Source organism: Diorhabda carinulata, chromosome 3, assembly GCF_026250575.1.
Source record: "Diorhabda carinulata isolate Delta chromosome 3, icDioCari1.1, whole genome shotgun sequence".
NCBI lineage: Eukaryota > Metazoa > Arthropoda > Insecta > Coleoptera > Chrysomelidae > Diorhabda > Diorhabda carinulata.
The window spans coordinates 2,579,326-2,602,431 of NC_079462.1; the positions used below are offsets into that span (position 1 = coordinate 2,579,326).

The window sequence follows — 23,106 nt, forward strand, 5'->3', positions numbered from 1 at the left end:
TGGCTTCCGCGAAGAGATTTTTCTTACAGAAACCAACTACGAGATAACTCGTAACACCTTTTATAAAAAAAACACATTTTTTTATGCTTTTTATGATAACTATGCACTAGAATTTGAGTTTTTAATGATGTAATGGATGGATTAATGATTAAACGGAGGAATTCTGAATCTTGTCGTGGCAGTCGACGTGTTAAAGTTAGGTTAGGTCATTCGAAGAGACTACCTGAGGTACTGAGGTACATTTTTCGTCGAAAATATTTGATAAATTTTTGATATTCTCGTTTATCTATGTAAAGAAAACGAAATTTTCAAACCGTGTTTCATCTAGATAAAAAATTATGTGTTTATTAGAACTTCGGTAGCTATTTTTATAATGTAAGTATTGAATATATTAATTTCAATATTTCTATCAACTGTTGACGCCATAAATATGATTTTTAAATATAATTGTGTTCTATTAATTTATAAATTGAACTTTAGAAGGTTTCTAGTTGATATACTTTCAATTATAAGAAACGCATTTATTGACATTTACAATTGCTTCACGTGTACTTTAGGCACGTTTACAACAGTGATACAATGAATAATGTATAATTTGTACACCAAGAAACATGTCAACTTCAACAATACGAGGGTATGTTGGTAAATACTTAAAATTAGAACGACTTGGTTTTGTTTTTTGATTTTTGGAGATTAAATGATGCAAAATTTTGTGCTGTAATTTATTTTAATTTCATTTACACTTAATTGAAGGTCATTTCATATATTTTTGAACTAATTTTTCAATAATATACGTTGAAAAAAAGTATATGACTAATTCTATTCATAAAACGTGACAAACTGTACAAAATCGTTACATTTTTTTTAAATAAACGAATTCTTTCGGGTGAATAAATTCGAAATAAGCAATTTTCCAAGAATATAAACCAAAAATTTTTAACTGGATCTTCAATCTATGAGATTTCCTCCAATAACTTGGAGGTGGTTCTGCAAAGTCACTTCTGCGATCGGGTTTGCGACGCACAGAAAGTGCTTCAAATCAATAATCAAAAGTGTACTCCAAGGTCACGCTGGAGCACACACTTTTTGCGATCGGGTTCAAACAAAGATTGAATGAAAAGTGACATTTTGCGATAGAATACGACACCATCAGAAGAGTTAGCACCGCTCGGTAAATACGTACGTCGCAAATTGTTTTGATGACATCGCATTCTATCGCAAAATGTCTTCTTTCGTTTAAACCCGATCGCAAAAAGTAAAGATGGAGTCTTCTATGACAAAAACGATCGAAATTGAAAGTTTTGAAATCAAAAAATGATTGAAACAGTTGTTGACGAGAATGAAGTCCGATTTCGATAGAAAGTGCTTCAAGATGAAGAAATTGACAAAGACTGCATCGAAAACGAAATAACTAATGAAACAAATCTCTTTAAAAAGTGATTGTAAGATAAAAACCGATCGCTGAAACTAAATTAAGAAGTTACGAAGCGTCAATTCGTACATTAATTACTGATAGCATGATCGAAGACATAATTTACATAATACCAGCTTAACTAATTTATGAAACTCTTAGTTTCCATCTACATTCACGAACCCTTTAATTCGACGTCATAATTAGGGCGGAAAAAAAGAAGATTTTTTTGAAAATAGAAGTGATTTTTGATATAATGTCGTGGGCAATTCAAGATTGATAGTGATTGAATCAAGTGTTGATATATAAATCAATATTGCTATTGATCTATCCAAGCACCACAGACTGACTTTAGTGGGCCCTAATAACTGGAAAAAACAACGGTTTTGTTGTGGATTTCAGAGAAAATGTTTATTAATGTTATATGTGCCCGAAAAGAACCAAAACATCTCGCTTTTGGCAACTAATTTAGTCCAAAAAATGTGGGTCAAACTCGTCACTCTGTTGAAACTAGAACCGAGCAGCATTATCGGTAAATTCGATCTAAATTACGAAAAAAAACTGAAGATTTATAACTAGATAGCACCACAGACTGACTTTGGTGGGTCCTAATAACTGGAAAAAAGCGCATCTTCAAAGGTTTTGTTGTGGATTTCAGAGAAAATGTTTATTAATGTTATATGTGCCCGAAAAGAACCAAAACATCTCGCTTTTGGCAACTAATTTAGTCCAAAAAATGTGGGTCAAACTCGTCACTCTGTTGAAACTAGAACCGAGCAGCATTATCGGTAAATTCGATCTAAATTACGAAAAAAAACTGAAGATTTATAACTAGATAGCACCACAGACTGACTTTGGTGGGTCCTAATAACTGGAAAAAAGCGCATCTTCAAAGGTTTTGTTGTGGATTTCAGAGAAAATGTTTATTAATGTTATATGTGCCCGAAAAGAACCAAAACATCTCGCTTTTGGCAACTAATTTAGTCCAAAAAATGTGGGTCAAACTCGTCACTCTGTTGAAACTAGAACCGAGCAGCATTATCGGTAAATTCGATCTAAATTACGAAAAAAAACTGAAGATTTATAACTAGATAGCACCACAGACTGACTTTGGTGGGTCCTAATAACTGGAAAAAAGCGAATCTTCAACGGTTTTGTTGTGGATTTCAGAGAAAATGTTTATTAATGTTATATGTGCCCGAAAAGAACCAAAACATCTCGCTTTTGGCAACTAATTTAGTCCAAAAAATGTGGGTCAAACTCGTCACTCTGTTGAAACTAGAACCGAGCAGCATTATCGGTAAATTCGATCTAAATTACGAAAAAAAACTGAAGATTTATAACTAGATAGCACCACAGACTGACTTTGGTGGGTCCTAATAACTGGAAAAAAGCGCATCTTCAACGGTTTTGTTGTGGATTTCAGAGAAAATGTTTATTAATGTTATATGTGCCCGAAAAGAACCAAAACATCTCGCTTTTGGCAACTAATTTAGTCCACAAAATGTGGGTCAAACTCGTCACTCTGTTGAAACTAGAACCGAGCAGCATTATCGGTAAATTCGATCTAAATTACGAAAAAAACTGAAGATTTATAACTAGATAGCACCACAGACTGACTTTGGTGGGCTCTAGTAACCTGGAAAAAAGCGAATCTTCAACGGTTTTGTTGTGGATTTCAGAGAAAATGTTTATTAATGTTATATGTGCCCGAAAAGAACCAAAACATCTCGCTTTTGGCAACTAATTTAGTCCAAAAAATGTGGGTCAAACTCGTCACTCTGTTGAAACTAGAACCGAGCAGCATTATCGGTAAATTCGATCTAAATTACGAAAAAAACTGAAGATTTATAACTAGATAGCACCACAGACTGACTTTGGTGGGCTCTAGTAACCTGGAAAAAAGCGAATCTTCAACGGTTTTGTTGTGGAAATCAGAGAAAATGTTTATTAATGTTATATGTGCCCGAAAAGAACCAAAACATCTCGCTTTTGGCAACTAATTTAGTCCACAAAATGTGGGTCAAACTCGTCACTCTGTTGAAACTAGAACCGAGCAGCATTATCGGTAAATTCGATCTAAATTACGAAAAAAACTGAAGATTTATAACTAGATAGCACCACAGACTGACTTTGGTGGGCTCTAGTAACCTGGAAAAAAGCGAATCTTCAACGGTTTTGTTGTGGATTTCAGAGAAAATGTTTATTAATGTTATATGTGCCCGAAAAGAACCAAAACATCTCGCTTTTGGCAACTAATTTAGTCCAAAAAATGTGGGTCAAACTCGTCACTCTGTTGAAACTAGAACCGAGCAGCATTATCGGTAAATTCGATCTAAATTACGAAAAAAACTGTAGATTTATAACTAGATCGGTTTTTTATTTGAAATATTTTGTTTTGTATGTTGTAATTACAATATTCATCACATTAACCAACATTTATTCGAGATTATTTGTTAAATACCCCTGGTATATGTGTATATTTAATTGCGTGTAGCTTGCGGTGACTCAGGTGATCTAGCAATCTATTATCGACCACACCTGTACTATGGGGTGTGTTTGTTTGCAGATGAGACCAGAATTGGTAAACACAACCCCATTTATATAGGAAAACGTGACTGCCAAATTAAATCGATAGGTTGATAAACGTTTTTTTAATATATAATCAAAAATACTCATTTTTTTATTTAAACTATATATACGGGATGTTCAGAAAAGGAGGTTGGGTGGAATTTACAACATTTGGAGTTTTTATTTTTAATTGATGTAACAAAAAATCGTAAATCAATTTGACTCACCACCTTGTAGGGGTGATATTTCTGAAGATGGTGAACTTATAAGATTTGTAATATAAAAGCTCATCATAAATTTGTACGCGAAAAAATATTTTAGTCTAAACAACGAAGTCAAAATTGTAAACTTGTTATAGTCCATTCATTTGGTATACGAAGCAGTTTTACTTGGATGAAAGTAATAAAAATAGTGACTAATACTAATTTTTACCATTTTTGCACTACTATAATCAATTAAAAAACGTTTTATACGAATCCATTCTGAAAATATCGAATCGCCCTATACAATATTTGATTAGAAGCTAAAACACATTTTCTTTTAGACACGAACGTCTTTCCATTCCTCTAATGCAATAAGAAACGATTCCTCTGTGGTTAACCCTCCCTATTTGTACACAGGCTTTTTTCTTAGGCCAGTTGAAAGTGTTTTTTTCTAAAAAAAACTTGTCAATTACCTCATAATTGAAAAAAAAACAACGATTATGATCTTAAGGGGGTCCTGTAGCTTCTCAGGTCGAAAAAATCGATGTTTTTTCATAAATCACATCTGCAACATGAGTGAAAATGTGTGCCAAGGGATTTTTCGATAATCGAAGTGGTACACAGCAATCTACAGCACCAAATGCCGCAGAGCTGACTTTCACGAAGAGGTTGAGCACATTGATGAAGAATCCGCACTTGTAGTCAAAAGGTTTCTAGTAATTTGCGACATCCCAGTGTTAGACCAACCACTTTACTCACCGGATATTGCACCGTGCGACTTCTACTTCTTGATTTGAGTCTGTTGAAGCTGTAAAAGACAAAACGGCGCGTGTCCTGAAGGGTTTCCTACTTGGGATACAAATCTGACGTTGTGTTGAACTAAACCATCAACTTTTCACCATATATTGATAGCTCGACCATCTGGAATGATTTCGGTACACTAAATCTTCATAATTCCACCAGACACACAACAAAATTTCCGCTCGAATCTTTGCAACGGGTTTTTGTAATTGTCCTTTGCCTAACCACTGATTTTCCACGTTGGAGTTGCTTAGATCAATTTGAGGCTCTATTCGACAACTTTTATAGATCTCAAATAATAATTTTAAACGACTATGTAAGATATCTTTAGTACGATGTTAATACACAAAGAGAAAATTGTTTTAAAAATGTAAAGCAATTATATTTTCATAGAGCTAGAACCTCATTTTTAACCAGTTTAAATTGAGTAATTACTTATAAAAAATGCTCTGTAGATGTAATAGCAAAAGGACATAAAGTTTTGTAAACGAAAATCAAAGACCTTCCTAAAAAACGCGAGGTATTGATCCAATCATTCCACGATTGCGTTAACCCCAACAACTTAATTTAGATTTATAAGTATTTCCCCCGTGATGTTTCTACCTGGATCTTATAAGCCGTCGAGAAGGAATTTTATACTTCAGTGACTAACATCACGTCTAAATATAAACACGAATTTTGAATGTAATTTGAAATATTTCAAATATTTGCAATTAATAGTTTTCTTGTTTGGAGCGAGACAATTTTGCTCTTAGACTTACAACCAAAACTAAATACTGAATACCAAGCTATACATCTTCAATACCGTCCTTACCGCAATCATATACGCTTCCATAGCATTAGGATACATTCAAGGATCATCAAAAGAAACTCCAAGCTCAATAAAACATCAACTCGAAGCAAGCTGTGAATCTTCCTTGATACTTGAAGACTTAGCTGATCTACCAAATGAAAATTCGATGATCTGACGTTCCATCACAACACCCCTGGACGATTATAGCCCACGATTAGCAGTGGAGACACCAAGGAAGGGTCTAACTTGCTAATTCGTAAAGATTAGCAAGATTATTGTGTGGAAATTTGTTTAGAAGTAAGAAACATTTAATAGGACCCAACTAGAAGAGTACCTTTAAAAAAGAAGAGGATATTTGAACCATTAAGCTGATCTACCAACGCCTCCAAAATAAGATTCGACGAGCTGACGTTCCTTCTCAACATCCTGGGATGATTATGGCCCACGATTAACAGTCAAGACACCAAGAAGAAAAAAAGAAGAAGTGCTAACTTACTAGTTACTACTGAAGTCGATTTGGATGAATTTAAATACTTTACGATAATTTGTGGATTCGAAATGAATTTGTTATATCAATAAATGTGGGTAACTGTTTAAGTATATTTCCAAATGATCTAACAAAATATAGAAATGTCTCAAAGTTTTAACTTGACCTTGGAATTTTAGAAATTTTTAATAATTAGATTTTAAATGCTTGGTTAGTTATTGATTAATAGCATTTTCCTCATTAACTGTTCTGCTACGTAAACCGCCGTAGAACTGTAGTTTGACCTATGTCAACATACGTACAGGGTAAAATAATAAGGTTATCCTAAATATAATTTTTTTCGAAATTTATAATAGTTGGTTCGTAATATATATTGAAAAACCTTGTATATATATAAACTTTTCTCTATATAATCTTCACTCTTCACCTTAATTCGAGTTTAGTATTTGATATTTAATTATATTAACTAATTTATATAGATACATATCAATATTTACTTTTTTTACAGCTTGGTATATGAAAAACTGACTGACCGCATTAATCTATATATCTAATACTTACTCTAAGTAGAATGTAAACACCGATCTTTTCAAATTAAATATCAATCTCTGAAGAAACCACAAAAACTCGCGGAAAAAACGACGATTAATTGGTGCTTATTTTTGATCAAATTTCACCTGTACTAGATTCACGCTCGAAACACGGACCTGCCGCGACACATTCGTGATCTCGACCACTCAATTGACACTGCGATACTAAAGAAACAAAATACAAAACAGTGGAATGGTGTATACAAATAGGTAGATACTCTGTGTATAGTGTGTGTCTCTCTTGGTTACTGTCCGACCTCTTAAGTTTTTAGTCCGACAAAATTCGACTAGAGTCGTAAATTTATTGAAAAACAAATATTACTTCAACATTTATATGAAATGATCTCCATTTTCTATACTTTTTTGTATTAAATACCCTTGAAATCAAAAAGAATATTTCGTGACAATTTAACCATTTAAAAAACATTTTCTATTTCAAAACATTTAAAAATAAAACGTTTATTTTGACTTTTATATTCAACTTTTACAATAAAAGTCTACTATTGTTGTATTTGTATTTGTAAAAGTTCAATAACGCCCTTTTCTTGACATTTTAATAAAACTTACCCTTGAATATTGCTAGGAATTTTTCAAAATTATTTGAACTTCTATTAAATTCAATGACGTACACAGGACTGTTTCTAGGGGGAGGCAGATAAGTCAACAGCCCGATTAACAATTAAAAAAGTTTTTGTAATTATTAAAAACAAGATATTTTATTCTTATTATCTTAGCTTTATTGGCGATAGTTAATTTGAACATATTCCGAATGAATTCTGTATATCTTCTGATCGTTTCAAAAGCGTATGTTTTGTTCAGAATATGTTCGGAACATGCATTCCTCCACGAACGGTTTATGAACGTTTATTTTGACATTCAATCTAGCTAAGAGAATAAAATGTATATGATATCCACCGTACTGAATAATCCAAATTTATTCTTGATATTTGTAAGTACAAAATCAACTACCGAGAAGTACTTAGAAAAACGCATAGGTTAGAAGTTAGGTCGTGGTAAATATCACAAAAATGGCAAGTAGAAAGAATGCGCACGCGCCGGATACATTGGACGTATTCAGAACACGTTCGGAATTAGTTATCTCCGCTCCACGAACACAGAATTTCAAATCTCGAGAGTGCACAATTTCAAACTGCGCATGAATCTAATGACAGAACAGGTTAAGGAACTCAAACGCGAACAAAGCTAGTAAAAGAAATTCTAATTTTATGTTTTCCAGGAACATAGACAAAGTAAGTCGTATTTCTCTACTCGCTTATCTCTTTTACCAATCACTGCACAGTTGAACAAAGAAAGCTCTTCTTTAGACCAGAGGCTGTTTCTTTCTAAATTGGCACAACTTTTCAACACAGAAATTATATATAATTAACTGTCTAGTATTACTATATCTATGTCTTGGATGAACCTCTCAAGTAATAATTTGTCTATGTATTTAATATTAGTTGAAATGTGTTGGTTCTTTGAAATTTCGGAAACGTCATCTGACATTGACGTCTTTCAAATTTTAATATTGACATTGTCACATATGTTGTTGGATACGTAAAATAAGTGATGTATTTATTTGTATTATCAATTTGAAATGAAAATATCACCAGTATGATTGTAGATTTTTAAGTATAAAAATGGAATATTTTAAAAGTGGTTTAAAGTCGGTGTTGGGTACATCAACGCCCGAAAATCAACCGACAGGAGCAGAAATAGTAACAATTTAATTATTGGAACTAAATATGTTTTTAATCATAAATATTTCAGGTTGACAAGTTAGTCAGTAGAGTTAGTACATCAACGTTATTAGAAGATAGACGAGATGCTTGTAGAGCTCTTAGAGCACTTTCGAAGAAATATAGAGTGGAAGTGGGCGCGCAAGGAATGGATATATTAAGACAAGTATTAGAACTGGATCGTAGCGATTGTGAAATAATAGGATATTGCTTGGATACTTTATGTAATATTACTTCGAAAGAAACGTTTGAGGAAGAAACAGAAAATAATAGAAACATGCAAGTTAATGTAGGCGAACAGTTTACTGAAATGTTTTTGAAAAATCACGAAAATGTCACGTTGGTATTAAGTTTTTTGGAAGATTACGATTTTCGAGTAAGGTGGCCAGCTATAAGGTTACTAACGTCTTTAGTACGCTGTCGACCGAAAGATGTACAAGATATAATACTAGTTAGTCCAATGGGTGTTTCCAAATTAATGGATTTGCTTCTAGAAAATCGTGAAGTTGTAAGAAACGACGCACTTCTCTTACTGATCGATTTAACTAAATCTAATGCCAATATACAAAAAATTGTAGCTTTCGAAAATGCATTCGATAGATTATTCGATATAATAAAGCATGAAGGTTGGACTGATGGAGATATTGTAGTAGAAGACTGCCTCTTACTCATGTTGAATTTACTAAAAAACAACAACAGTAACATAAATTTCTTCCAGGAAGGTTCTTATTTACAAAAAGTCGCGCCTATGTTTGAACTACCGCCTAATTTAGAAGAAGTCGGTTGGAGTCCTCAGAAAGTGTCAAATTTTCTTTGTGTGTTGCAATTAATTCGAACGGTCGTGTCTCCTAATAATTCCTCCCAGATTATAACAGCTTGTCAGAAAACTATGAGAAATAACAATTTATTGGAGGCTTTGTGCAATATATTGATGGCAAGTGGAGTACCTGCTGATATTCTGACTGAAACAATAAATGCTGTAGGTAAGTATTAGAAAAATTTTATATTATTATTTGTTTTTGGTAGAAGTCCTTTTTAGACATGCAAATCTCACTATTTTTCCAGTTTAAAATAAAATTTTACTATTCTAGAATAACTCTGTTCACAGCTGAGGTGATAAGAGGCAACCTAACCAATCAGGATTACTTTGCAAACGTATTGGCGCCTTCAAATCCACCTCGACCGGCTATGGTGGTGTTATTAATGTCGATGGTTAATGAAAAGCAACCGTTCGCTCTCAGATGTGCTGTTTTGTATTGTTTTGAATGCTTTTTGTTCAAAAATGAAATCGGACAAGAATTGGTTGTACAAACTCTACTGCCCAGTAATACCGGTGCTTCTAACCTTAGTATGGGACAGCTGTTATGTAGCGGTTTATTCAGCACGGACTATTTAAGTAATTGGTTCTCTGCCGTAGCTTTATCTCATTGTCTGATTGAGAATCCTGCACAAAAGGAGCAGTTGTTGAGGGTATTACTAGCTACTAGTTTAGGTGAGGTTAATTTTATGTTTTGAATGGTTTTAAAATGAAATTACTGATTGGATCTCAATCAAATATCAATTTTTTGTAATTTATTTTGCTCTACTTTTCATTAAATATCATCTAAAATTAAAAAGAGTAATATAATCCAATGTTATTGCTAGTAGTGACCTTCTGAAACATTCATCATGATTTGAGATGATCTGACCATGTTTAATAACGAATCTGGAATTAATTTCTGTAATGGTTGTAAAATTACATCCGACTGTTGAAAATGGATCTGCTTTCTTTATATTTAGGTCAAAAATTGTCTAGAATTTTATTTTTTGCTAAAAGAAAGCTTCTGTCACATTTTTAAACTCAATTCAATTATCATTTGGTATGATTTGATGATGGTACAGTTGGTAGTGATAGTATTTGACATTCCTGAAAGGTACAACCACTTTGAAACTAAATAACAAAAATTTGATGGTAGTAAATAAGGATTCAAAGTCGCTTTACAAAGTATTCCACCTAAATGGTTCTGGTTTTTCCGTATTTAGCTCTAACAATCCTTGTAGGTCACTTTTCTATAAATTTTTTCCCCAGAACTTATTTTTTGTATTTTTTTCTAAATTTTGTTGTAACATTGAATTTACTACTGTTTCATTTTAGTTCCTTGGTAGTTTTTCTTATAAAGCTTTTAATCTGGAGGTGTATTTTGGAAAAAAATTATTTTCAGGATCCCAACCGGTCAGTTTACTTCACCAATGTGCCGTTTATCTTCAACATACAAGTAAATTGCAAGCCAAATTGGGGATACTAATGTTGTTATCACAATGGATGGCGCATTCCCCGGAAGCTGTCAAAGTATTTCTGAATGTACCGGGATCGATGGCATATTTGACAGCTCAGACTTCCGCCAGCGAGTTTGACAATAATGAAGAACTTTTGCAAGTAATTAAAATTAATAATCACACTGAATCACATTGAAATTATTTCTTTTAAGGGTTTGTGCGCCTTTTTGATGGGTTTGTGTGTCGTATATAACGATAATTCCGTGGCTAATTATTCGAAAGAAAATCTGAGTCAGTTAGTTGAAAAACGAGTGGGGATAGACACTTATTGTAAAAAATTATCCGAAGTTACAAGACACGAAGTTTACGCCAAGGCGTCGAAACAGCCACAAATCAAAGCCAAACATTCCAGCGAGTTGCTACTAGAATTCGAATTTTGTAAATTGTTGAAAACCCTCGAAGGGGTTATAATACAAGGTTTGGGTATACAGAGAGATTTGTCGAATGGTATATCGGAATTAAGTTTGAACGAACACGAAAACGCCCTCTTGTTACAGTACAAAGAATTAATTAGAGATCAGGATAAGAAATTGCAGGAAAGTAAAAAAACCGTCGAGAGTTTGCAGAGGAGGAATCAAGAGTTGGAGGTAAGTTTTGAGTAACGAAATTTCATTCTTTTTTGAAATAATCTATTGTTGTATCAATAACATTGAAATTGTTTGATGTAAAAATATCTAATCACAGTTTCGATTATATTTCACGAAAAAAATTACTATTCATTTATATGGTAATTAAAATTATAACTTGACAACGTTGTAATATAATCTAACCTTAATGAATTCACAGTTTCTCGGTCTAAATGACTAGTTACCACTAAATAACATTATGCTGTCTTGCCCTGATTAGAAATATTTCAGAGAATATTAGATATAGATTCAGTCGAATTTGTTTTTAATAAAAAAAAATTGACAAAATTTTATAATTTAGTTTTTATTGTCATTCTTGGACTAAAATCTTATAAAACCTTCTGCTTTAAATAAAATTTAGAGATCGTTTCCTTTACATTTCTTTAATAAAACAACTTTTCAATAAAATTGGCAACTCTGTTATATAAAAATACCAGTTACCACAAAATAACGTTATGCTGTGTTGCCATGATTAATTATATTTACGAGACGATTAGATATAAATAATTCAGGCAAGTTTTTGTAATAACATTATATTTATATATACATGTCGATGTGAAAGTGTCATTTTTTTTTAATTTTAATTTTTAGGCACAAATTAAAGAACTCGAAGAAAACAACACACAACTAATAGACCAAAATACGCTTTTGAAAGCACAAATAGCTGTAAACCCAAACAATAAAACAACCCTAGAATCTAACGAAATATCCCCTACATCTAACCCCAATAAGGATTTACTGGAAAAAATAAAAATCCTTGAAGAAATTAATCGCGAAAAAGAAGAAGAACTACAATGTATAAGAAAGGACCAGGACGATCTGTTGACGTTATTGACAGATCAGGATTTGAAATTGAATACGTTTAAACAACGTTTAAGGGAATTGGGGGAAACTATTGAAGACGATTCTGAAACTAATTCGATCGATTTGGAAAACGAATCCTGATGATCTCCATTTATAATTTTTTAATGGAATTGTTTGTATATTGCGAATACCGACGTTGTTATATTTCTTATGGTAATATATTTATTCGAGAAATGCTTTATGTAATTTGGATCAGTAAATTCCTCTACGAATCGTCTAAAATTAAAGAAATAAGATTTGTTTGATGAAATAAAAGGAATTTATGCTCCTGGAATTTTTATTATTTTTTTCACAATTTCTGGATGCTATTTTCATTATCTATTTCGGTTTTTCTACATTATTTTCCGACATTTTCCAGTTTCCAACCTCAATTTCCCGCAAAACTTTCTATTTAGAATGAATAACGTTGAAAAAAAATTGAGCAAAATTATCTCTGTCATCTGTTAGTGTATGAAGTGAAAGGAGATACAACACACTTTACTAAAGGGAAGGAAACAACAAAAAAAGAAGATTCTGGAATGTTACTTAGTGAACCGATAAAAATGGCAAACTGGCTAGCGAAAAGGTGGTGTACTTGCTCCGGATCCTGTATGTATAGATAACAAGTTATCTGCTGACAGAAGGTGCAGTAGGAATCAAGATATAGAGCTGTAGAAAAAGGAAAGAAACCGGAAGCATTGACGAGATATAGGTCAAAACCTTCATAGATTATCCCTTTAGGTGGCTGAAGTATTGCAGTAAGCTAAAACTCTAGTAGGTCTACATCAACTGTTCTATTAAAAAACATAAAAAAAGGTTATGAAGAGGCTCTTTGGAGTTGAGAAGGCGAACAAAGGGATTACCCAATTAGAACTGACAATGCTTCCTCATTTACTCATATTAGTAGACTGGAGAAGCTTGATGTCAACTGTTGACAGGTTCCTAAGGTGCTGTAGAAAATAAGAAACATATTAAGCTATAGTACAGGGAAACCCCTTCAAGCGGCAAAAGTACCGCAGCTAAGTACAGGGGTAGCTAGGACTGTAGAAGTTTTGCAACTGAGTAGACGGTTAGCTGGGACTGCAGAAGGAGCTACGATATACATCAACTATAACAGCCAAAAGAAAACCTGAAGATTTAACCTTGAGAAAGAGCCTTATTACAAAGTCAACAAACACTGAAGGGTTCTGCAATTTTGGGAAGGCCCTATAGGATTAATAGAGGGCGAATACAACCCAGGAAATTAAAATTGACAATACTCTTTCATTTCCTCTAAATTATTACTTTTGTAAAAGAAGTGGAGATGGAACATCAATTAACAATTTATAATTTAAGATATATACAAGGTATAATTAAAAAATACAATTAATTACTTTATTAAAAACAAAATATGAAGTTTACATAAATTGAGTGAACAACCTTCAACCTTGGTTAATAATTTATGGTACCAATAGTGTTGAAAAGTTTTGATCTTTGCATTTTTTTCTGTATTTTGAATGAAACAAGTCACATGGTGCTAGATCTGGTAATTAAAAGTTTATGGACTGACAGGACAATTAATACTTCTATTAAAAAATGTTATGCCTTTGGTTGAACATAATTCACAATGCTATGTTGATAGCAAATTTCCGATTCATCACAAATTGTTGAGTTTATTACAAAATTAAGTACGTTAAAGTAATACAGAACAGTTTTAATTGTCCATTTGACATATTTTAGATAAAATCAATCAATAAAATCTCTTTATTATCACAATTGAATATTGTGTGATAAGAAACAACATCTATTCATTTATTTAGAAAAAGCTAGAATAAGTATTAATAATTAAAAAAAATGAAGAATATAAACAATAAATTGTTAATAACGAAGCTTTTAGTTGATTCGACGTAAAAAACCTGCTATTTACTTACTTAGACGAGTTTATTTATTTTCGCCATGAATTTATTTTATTTTAGACATGCTGCCGATATATCTGTTGTATATTACTTAGTTTTGAACGAAATTATTCAAAACAAAATATCTCGATAATTAAAAAAAATTTACCAATGGAATCTATGGGTTATTAAAGTGAAGAATTACGTTTTCTTCTTCTTTTTATCATTAGATCATATTCCTCTTTTTTTCGTTTTTTTCTAGTGGTTGCCTAGTACTCTGGGGTACAGTACGTACTCTGGGATCTACTAGGTATGCAACCAGCATCGCGGTTATGTCATATTTATTATAGTGAACATTCCAAATTAAAATTCCAAAAAGTGAAACCATGTTATTTGATCTCTTGTATGTTATTTAATATAATTGGTATAATGGTAAAAGCAAAACTACAGTCTGGAAAGTGTGAGAAAAGAATATATATATTGAGAAATAATAAGACGAAACAAAAATAATGTTTTATATACGAGGTGTAGAAATAAAGTAATGAAACTGATTAATTTGATTGTAGTTGATTTAAAATTGATTTATGTCTTATTCAAATTAATTCCTTTGGAAAGACAACAGAAACGATTAAATTTTTTCGAATATTTGAAAATTGGGACAGTTTTTAATTTAGGAAAAATGAAAAAGTCAAGAGGGCATAGATCTGGTTTTTATTGGATTCTGTAGATCTTTTCATCGCTTCATGTAGCTGAAGGCCTTTTTCCACCAGATTCATATTCGGTTAACTCTCACCCTTCTAAAAATACTTTACAAACTCGGGCTCTCGACAAAACAATATCTCTTTAATTTGCATGTGTTCACCAAGCCGCCATATTGCGAACCCATGACTCTTGAGATGTACGTTTTAACTATAATTTGTACGTATCACCTTTTCACGTTATCTGACAACCGAACGATCCTGTCAAATCAACTCGAACTGATCAGTGAAAGTCAATTGACAGTTGACGGATGATTCGTGATTAGGTACGTTTGTGAAACATTATCAAACTCGTGTTGTTTCTAATTAGTACTCTGAATTTGATTTAGCTTCTTATTAGAAAAAAATTTAACGTTGCAACCACAATGCAATATGGCGTCCAACAAATTACGCGCGAAAATGTAAATTCATATTTATGACACGCGTGTTTTCCTTTTTATATTTTTGTTTCTAGACGATTCGTATTATGTTGTTTGATAGTTTCAACTGGTTATATATGTCAAAATTATGACGCAAGATGTCAAGTATTCGTTTAAAAGAAAAACGGGAAACTAGTTGTTTGTATAAAGTGTTTCGCCTCTTTTTTTGCTGTATATCGTCGCAGGTATATGAAAAATATTTTCCCTAATAAACGTTCATTAATAAAAGTATTCATAGGATCTTTTAGAAAATGTCACTGATACCAAAAACAGTGCAGTTCAATGTAATATTCCAATCACCCCAACGGAATTTCAGAACTTTTACATAGATAAAGAGAAAATCCAAAGGGATTTGCAACCTTCTTTGGAAAAATTGGATACTTTGATCAGTACTTTAAACCAACTTTATATAAAGGAGACAGAAAGGGTGAAAGATATGGAAAGAATGATAGAAAACGTTGAAGAAGATACTAACGAAACAATAGGTGAACAATGTAAAATATTAGATCCATTCTTTCCTGAAACTACACTCAATTCCTTACCCGTTATTCTTCGTAGATCTTTTTCAGAATATTCCAGAAGAAAAAATGTAATTTGTAATAAAAATATACGCGAAAACGCCGGGAGAAAAATCACTATTCTACAAAGCAACTTCTCTCAACTTTCGACAAACTTTGGACTGTTCAGTACAAACATTTCGAACAATTTGACGACCATACAAACAGATATGAACAGTTTGAAACATATATTCGATAATATCAAATGTATTATGGTTAATGAAGAAAACGGGTACGTTACTTTCGCTTGTGGTGGTTTTAAAAACTTATTTTTGGAACCGAAACAAGCTTGCTTAGTTGGATCTAAAGATCTCATCGGGGCGAAAATAAGCGTCGAGAATTTTTGTAGGTTTTATAAGTTAGGACAAATATACGACAGAAAATCTAAAAGAAAAATATTAAAAAGCAAAATTAAATGATTAAATAAATTCGATTCGACAGTTTTATTTATTATTTTGTAATAAACCTATGATAGACTCATTCCCATGTAGGAGCCCCCAGACTTGAACTTAGCTTGGGCCAAAACTGGGACACCCGGCCTCGGCAAACCAATAATAGCCCAAGCTAGGTTTGGGTTTATCTAGTTATCATCCCAGAGTCCCACTTAGCCCAAGTTTGGGCCTATACGGGGCCCAACGTGAAATCCTATATGGGTTTAGCAACTGATTTTGTTTTTACGTGAAAACCAAGTTTCTAACCCAGTTTATTACAACTGAAACCTAATTTATAACATTTTTTTTTGTATATTATGTATACTTCTAATTTGGTGGCTCGAACTATTTGAAAAAATCAAAATTTTCTCTAAATATTAGGGTTAGGGAGTGAGTCGCTAGACTTATCACGCCTAGAGGAAGAGAATTCATTAAAAATATAAAATCTAACAGCTACAGAGGTCTGGCAACGATGTCGAAAAAGTTTAAAACGAAACATCGGTTATATGTAACGTTTTTTCGAATTCCTTTTGTAATTTCTTCTAATAAATTCGTTTAGACGACTTCTGTATCAGCAGATGTCCACAGGAGAGCCAAAAGACTGACCAATAGACAAATAAAATCCCCTACTTGGTTGATATCAGTGTGACTGAAAATATTTCCAGTAAATACCTTAAAACCTAATCAAGTAATGATCTGTGGTCAGATCATTCTCCTGTTTTTGGTAACCTGAGGTATACAAGTATAAGTAACACTTAACTGAGGCTGTTAAACACTTAAATGAGGAAGCAGCTCCCGAATAAAAGCAAGTCAATACAATCAAAGACCTATAAACCGCCGTTCGAGGAAAAATCTTTTAAAAAAATTGTAGACGTCGCTGGGAAAACACAAAATTGTCTAAAGACAAATGTGACTTTACTAGGGAACTGAAAGAGATACTCAGAAATGTCAAAAATTCGGAATGGACTGGACCCATGAAGCTACACTATTTGCAAACCACCTGGAGAATAGTTTTTAGATTCACCTTTACAAATGAGCTTACTTATGAAAAAATTCAATAGAGCCGAGGTCCAATCTGTAATAAAATATGATCAATATATCGAAATGAAATTACTTTTGTTTTAAATGCTATTCTAAGCCTCAATTACATTCCGCGATGGGAATTAGCGCAAGTCATACTCATTTCAGAACCCGGAAAGCCTCCTGAACAACCAAAATCGAATATTTGACTGTCGAAAAGATTGGATCGGAGTATCAGTACAAAAAAAAACGTTTTAGGACAGTCAAAACATCGAATTGAAGAGTCATCCGACGTACAATCCATGTTTAGCACCCAAAGATTGCTTCTTATTTCTGAAAATCAAAAATAAATTGCGAAGTAAACGTTTTTCTACACCTGAAGAAGCTTTGGAAGCGTTTTTAGTACAACCATTCAAGCTTAAAATCGACCAAAACTTCGCAATTTTAAATACCTTCTTGAAAATTTGGAATTAAGTTCATCTTTTCGTCCTCTTCAAACCTGACTTGGCCGCAAAGTATACTTTTTATTTTTAAAGGATGAAAATAGATATATGAATACAAATATAAAGTATAAAAGAATAAATACTCCAAAAAGATCGAAACGTTTCGTGATTTTTCAGCATTATCTCTAGAAAAATGTATTCGGTTTTTTAATAATAACTCGACTTCCCTTCGAGTTTTTTTGTATTCATCCATACATCATTTTGTAGGGAATTTCATAAGCTACAAAAACATGAGAGTTGCAACCCCTTTTCTTCGGAGAATTTTGATGTTCAATGGTAAAAACGACTCAGCATTGAAATCAATACTTTAAACGCTTATATCTCGTTTAATTTTCAAGCTACGTGAGTTTAAAAAAAAGCAAAATGTTCAGTAAAATAAAAGCTAAATTTTAGTAAAAAAATTCTTTAGTTGATCCAATAGTTTTTGAGATATTTTGAAAAAATAACGTTTCTCTTAAAAAAATCGAAAAAAAATTCACATTAAGCAACTTTTTTCAAAATATACGTGTTCCAAACCATTCAAACTTTTGGAACGTGTTGTTAGGGCCTAAACAAAGATAATTTCACATGTGCTACGATTAATTTTAATTTTGTCGAACACGGTGTCAAATTTAACGATATTTTTTTTTTCAAATTCGAGTTGTTTAACTTATTTTCGTCATAACTCGCTTAATTTTCATGCTAGACGGTTTTATAAAAACTCATTTTAAAGGTCTCAAAAAGTACTTTAAAAATGTTCATTACAATTTTTCATGAAAAATTGATCGTTTTTCCGTTATTCGAGCTCAAACCTCTGCATAAATTTACGAAAAAGAAAAAATTGACTTTCAGTGATTCATAAGTTGCTGAATATTATTTAAAAAATTCAATTCAAACTGACCAATTTCTTTCTTTTTTTATAAGCTTCAATTTTGGTAAGAATAATTTTTTCCAGAAAATTCATAATTTTCGAGTTTTTCGTAAAAAAAAAACGTGATTTCTTATTTAATTTTCAATCGCGAATAACTCAAAAATTATTGAGTTAAATAAAAAATTTCATTCCGCATTTTCTTCATAAAATTCAATTCTCTATCGATTCCCGGTGTTGTTTTGAAATTCCCACCCCCGAGTAAGGGTGGAATTCACCCCTGGACTAGAAGCATACATTGCCACAAAATCAGATTTGTTATTTGCATCATTTTTGAGCTTCTGTCAAAATTTCAAACTAATCCATTCAAGGTCTTTAAAATTGTTATTTGAACTATTTGGAGATACCTCAATCGGACCGAACAATTGGTTCAAACTCACTCAAAAGTATATTGTTATTGATGGAGAATATTTTGAAAAACAATAGAGCCATATCCAATTAGAAATATTTATCTATATCAAAACTTAAGTAATAATTTTCGTATCGATTTCAATCCAAAACATTATGATAGATTGTTAATGCCTTTTGGTATGTGCCAAACGACATAAAAGTTCCAACAGACAGAGAAGAAATACAGTGTAACTTGTGTAGACAAGCTGAAACTATACCTCAATCGTCTAGGTGTCAATCTACTAGTTTATAGATTTAAGGTAATATCAAACTTGATGGAAATATTGTAAACTAGCTTTTAACTGCGGCTTCGCTAGCATTGAACCAATTAAAACCCTGGAATTCTAAGTCTTCGTTGGTTCGACTACCTGTGCCGAACAATAGTGCTTTCCCCAGCTCAGTGTCCTTTGAACCAAGTAGGAGCAAGGACCGTTGAACTCTAAGGATCTTCACCAGGTAAGTCTGAATAAAACGTCTGTTCGACGAAGCTTTAGTCATTTTGACGAACAGGAATCGAGGAAATTGAAATCGGGGAGGAAAAAAAAACAAGATTCTGGAAAGAAGAGAAAGCGAAAGTCTCCAAGAACATCACTCGATGAAGATAAGAGCTGCTCGGCAGTACAAAAGAGAGGTTCAAGTAAATATGTGCTTCAACCAAGTCTTGAGGAATTAGAAGGTAAAAACGGAAAGAAATGGAAGACGTCTAGTTTGGTGATATCTGGAAAAACGCGGAGTATTGATGTTGTCCAGTCAAGACAAGGCCCTACCCCTCAAACTGGATACAGTGACGAAATCCTGGAAGTAATTCTTCGTTTCACCGAAGTGTCAAGGATAGGATTGACGCAGCAATTGGAACTACAACTGCAGTTCTTCGGGTAGCACCAGCAGCAGAAACACAAGAGAAAAAACGACGCATATGCTCTAAATGCGACTACAAACTCCGAAGAATGACAAAAAGGTCTTGTAGGAGTTGTTCCTTAACAATATGTGATATTGTGTAAAAAATTGATTCGGAGAAAGGTAGTAAATGTGATTTGAAAAAGATATTGACATTTTTGTGTTCTCTAAGCCAATTTCATTTGAATTTTTAATGAAACAGTCTGTGTAAGCATTTATTTTTCATATTTCGGCACAAAATTTGTATCTTTTTAATATCCCATCAATAAAAATGTTAAATGAATAATTATTTGTTCTTTTTGTTTTCTTTACAACTCTCTTAATTGATTTTTAGATACTGTTAGTCACAAAGACGAAGGTTTAGTACCTAAATTGAGTTTTAGTACTCCAGGGGTATCAGAGTTCATTTCAATAGAAAGTTCTGGTTCACCAAGTAATGGAAGTGAAAATGGAACAGCAAATTCCAACAGTTTCATCTTTCCATCACAATATTGACATCAAAGGATGATTATGATATTAAATCATATTGAAATCTAGAACCATTAAATATCGATCAATCCTTACGCATGAAATGTCGATGGCGCGTGGTCTGCATTTCTGCAGCTCGTAGAGGAGGAGCTCAAGCTGCAGCTGAAAAGGAGTTACAGTTCTCTCAAAACACTTTGTCGCTTTGCTTGCTGTTGTCTACTCATCTTTGCGTGAAACCGAATATGAATAGCATGTAACCAGATAAATTGATGTTTGTATCCAAATCACAATATTGGCCAAACAAATTGCAAAACCCAATAGATTCGATAATTTCATCAACACGCTGTATAGCAAGAAACGTTATTCAAAGTGAAAACGAAAGAAAAAAAAAATCGGTCCGACCGTATCTGTCAATGTCAGCGTGTACCGCTAAAGCGAATACAAACGTTCGAGGACCACAAGTTTCGAGAGGAAACCCTCTCCGCGCGGCGGTCTTCTTGTAGAAAGAAATAGAAATACGCCACTGCTGCCGTTCACTCTACAACTTCTGTGTGTGTGTGTGTGTGTACACCTCCCCTCTCCCGTTTCTCGCACAACCGACTCTCAGGTGGCTTTGGTGGCTATAACCTGACCGCCAACTTGATTCTTGCCTCCTCTCTCCTACATCTTACTCTTTTAGTTCGTCTCGTAGTTGTGGTGAGGCATAGCGTCGTTCAGTTATATATTCTACCTGTTGTGCCCCCGTTTGGGGTTTTATCTATTTATTGCACTTACCAAAGGGCCATTGTCACCCTTCGATTTTGTATTATGCACCTGTGTTTCAGTAGCTTTGTGTTTTGTGGTTTTGAGTGTATTTGAAAAATTTGTTACGCTTTATCTGGATGGAAATCGTTAATACTTTTTAATTTTGGTAAGTACCAACCTAACCTAAACGATAATTATTAAAAATCGAAATAAACATCCATATATTTATTCATATGTGTGGTTTTATTGATGTTTATTTTGAAAATAACATTCGCACGCTACGAAATTTTGTTTTTAATATTTTATTGCACTAAAATAAGTAAAATACTGTTTATCGCGACGTTGCCGGATTTGTAGTTCATTCGATGTCGAAGCTTCTTGAGTATCGCCATCTTAAATCGGATTTATGTGGAAAATTTTGTAAATATCGAAACGTAGAAGCCGTTTACCTAATTTATATGTAATTTAATTAGTTTTATCTATTCAAATTGACTATTCTTATGTATCGCTGTATAGACATTATATCACAATGTCATTTGATGTTTCTGCATAAATTACATTTGCATATTTAGGTGGCTACCAGAGAATCGATTTAGCATTTTAATTGTATACAATGATCGTAAAGTTGAACACAATGCTGGGTATAAATTCATATCAAAATTTATTAATTAGTTCTACTGTTTGTCAGAACTCACGAGCAAATACCATTGGAAGTTGGGGGAATTGGTAATCAATCCATTTTTCTTTGAATCGTATTCGTGGGATATATCTAGCAGATTAAAGAAGAAGATTCAAACTGATTATTTTTAACTACTATAATGTGTTTAACTCGACTACAAGCATTCCCACCAGTTCTTCACTATTCCATCAAGCTCAGAATGTTGCCTTTTATTCTTATTACGTCTCCCAACCTAACCTAACCTAACATTTATTTTATTTTAAGTGTTGCTTGAACAAGAAGATTTTTCTTTAAATACTCTCACATTTTTTTGTCTTAATGTAAAGTCCATTTACATAAATTTAACGTATTTGAATTACTTAATTCGAAATCTTTTTGTCTACTAATTCATATGCTGTTCGAAATAATTTTATTTATATAAAAGAAGAATGTGCTTATTGAGGGAAAGGCCGTTCGAAAGTATTTTATTTGCGTAGAAGAAGAGTTCCCTCACAATTTTCTGTTCTACTAAGGAAATGACCGTTTGAATACATTTCATTCATATAAAAGAATTGTTTGACTTACTAAGAAAAAGGCCTTTTAAATACATTACATCTACGTAAAAGAAGAATTTTCTCATAATGTTAATGGCTACTAAGAAAATGCCTTTTGAATCAATTTTCTTCGTATGTATGAAGAATTTTCATACAATAGTTTGGCTTACTAAGAAAAAGGCCTTTTAAATGCTCTATATTTACGTAAAATAAGAATTTTTTCACAATCTTTATGTCTATTGAGGAAAAGGTCGTTTGAATTCATTTACTTCATAAAAAAGAAGAATTTTCATAAAATCGTTTGGCTTATTAAAGAAAAGGCCTTTCAAACGCATTATTTCCAAGTGAAACAAGAATTTCCCAACAATCTTCAAGTCAATTGAGGAAAAGGTCGTTTGAATTCGTTTACTTCATAAAAAAGAAGAATTTTCATAAAATCGTTTGGCTTATTAAAGAAAAGGCCTTTCAAACGCAATATTTCCAAGTGAAACAAGAATTTCCCAACAATCTTCAAGTCAATTGAGGAAAAGGTCGTTTGAATTCATG

General features: G+C 32.7%; 4 protein-coding genes across 5 annotated transcripts in view; 3 read left to right on the plus strand and 1 right to left on the minus strand.

The window, feature by feature from the left end:
- LOC130891320 (uncharacterized) overlaps positions 1–7,106 on the minus strand; it is a 58,451-nt gene extending 51,345 nt beyond the window's left edge. Inside the window, exon 1 of the mRNA XM_057795958.1 lies at positions 6,828–7,106. The gene's annotated coding sequence lies outside the window, so the exon portion shown is untranslated. The remainder of the gene's footprint in view (positions 1–6,827) is intronic.
- Positions 7,107–8,314: 1,208 nt separating this feature from the next.
- LOC130891240 (general vesicular transport factor p115) lies at positions 8,315–12,575 on the plus strand. Its single transcript, XM_057795855.1, has 6 exons — positions 8,315–8,574; positions 8,627–9,578; positions 9,704–10,087; positions 10,797–11,011; positions 11,064–11,498; positions 12,129–12,575. The coding sequence occupies exons 1-6, from the start codon at positions 8,497–8,499 to the stop codon at positions 12,480–12,482; spliced, it is 2,418 nt and encodes an 805-aa protein (XP_057651838.1). The 5' UTR covers positions 8,315–8,496; the 3' UTR covers positions 12,483–12,575.
- Positions 12,576–15,510: 2,935 nt separating this feature from the next.
- On the plus strand, positions 15,511–16,424 carry LOC130891367 (uncharacterized). Of its 2 annotated transcripts, XM_057796029.1 has the most exons (3): positions 15,511–15,616; positions 15,670–15,916; positions 16,001–16,424. In XM_057796029.1, the coding sequence occupies exons 1-3, from the start codon at positions 15,530–15,532 to the stop codon at positions 16,405–16,407; spliced, it is 741 nt and encodes a 246-aa protein (XP_057652012.1). In that variant the 5' UTR covers positions 15,511–15,529; the 3' UTR covers positions 16,408–16,424. The 2 variants fall into 2 exon arrangements, with proteins under 2 accessions (XP_057652012.1, XP_057652011.1); XM_057796028.1 differs by having other exon boundaries at positions 15,670–16,424.
- Positions 16,425–21,245: 4,821 nt separating this feature from the next.
- Positions 21,246–23,106, plus strand: part of LOC130891650 (protein bowel) — a 50,528-nt gene continuing 48,667 nt past the window's right edge. Inside the window, exon 1 of the mRNA XM_057796503.1 lies at positions 21,246–21,514. The gene's annotated coding sequence lies outside the window, so the exon portion shown is untranslated. The remainder of the gene's footprint in view (positions 21,515–23,106) is intronic.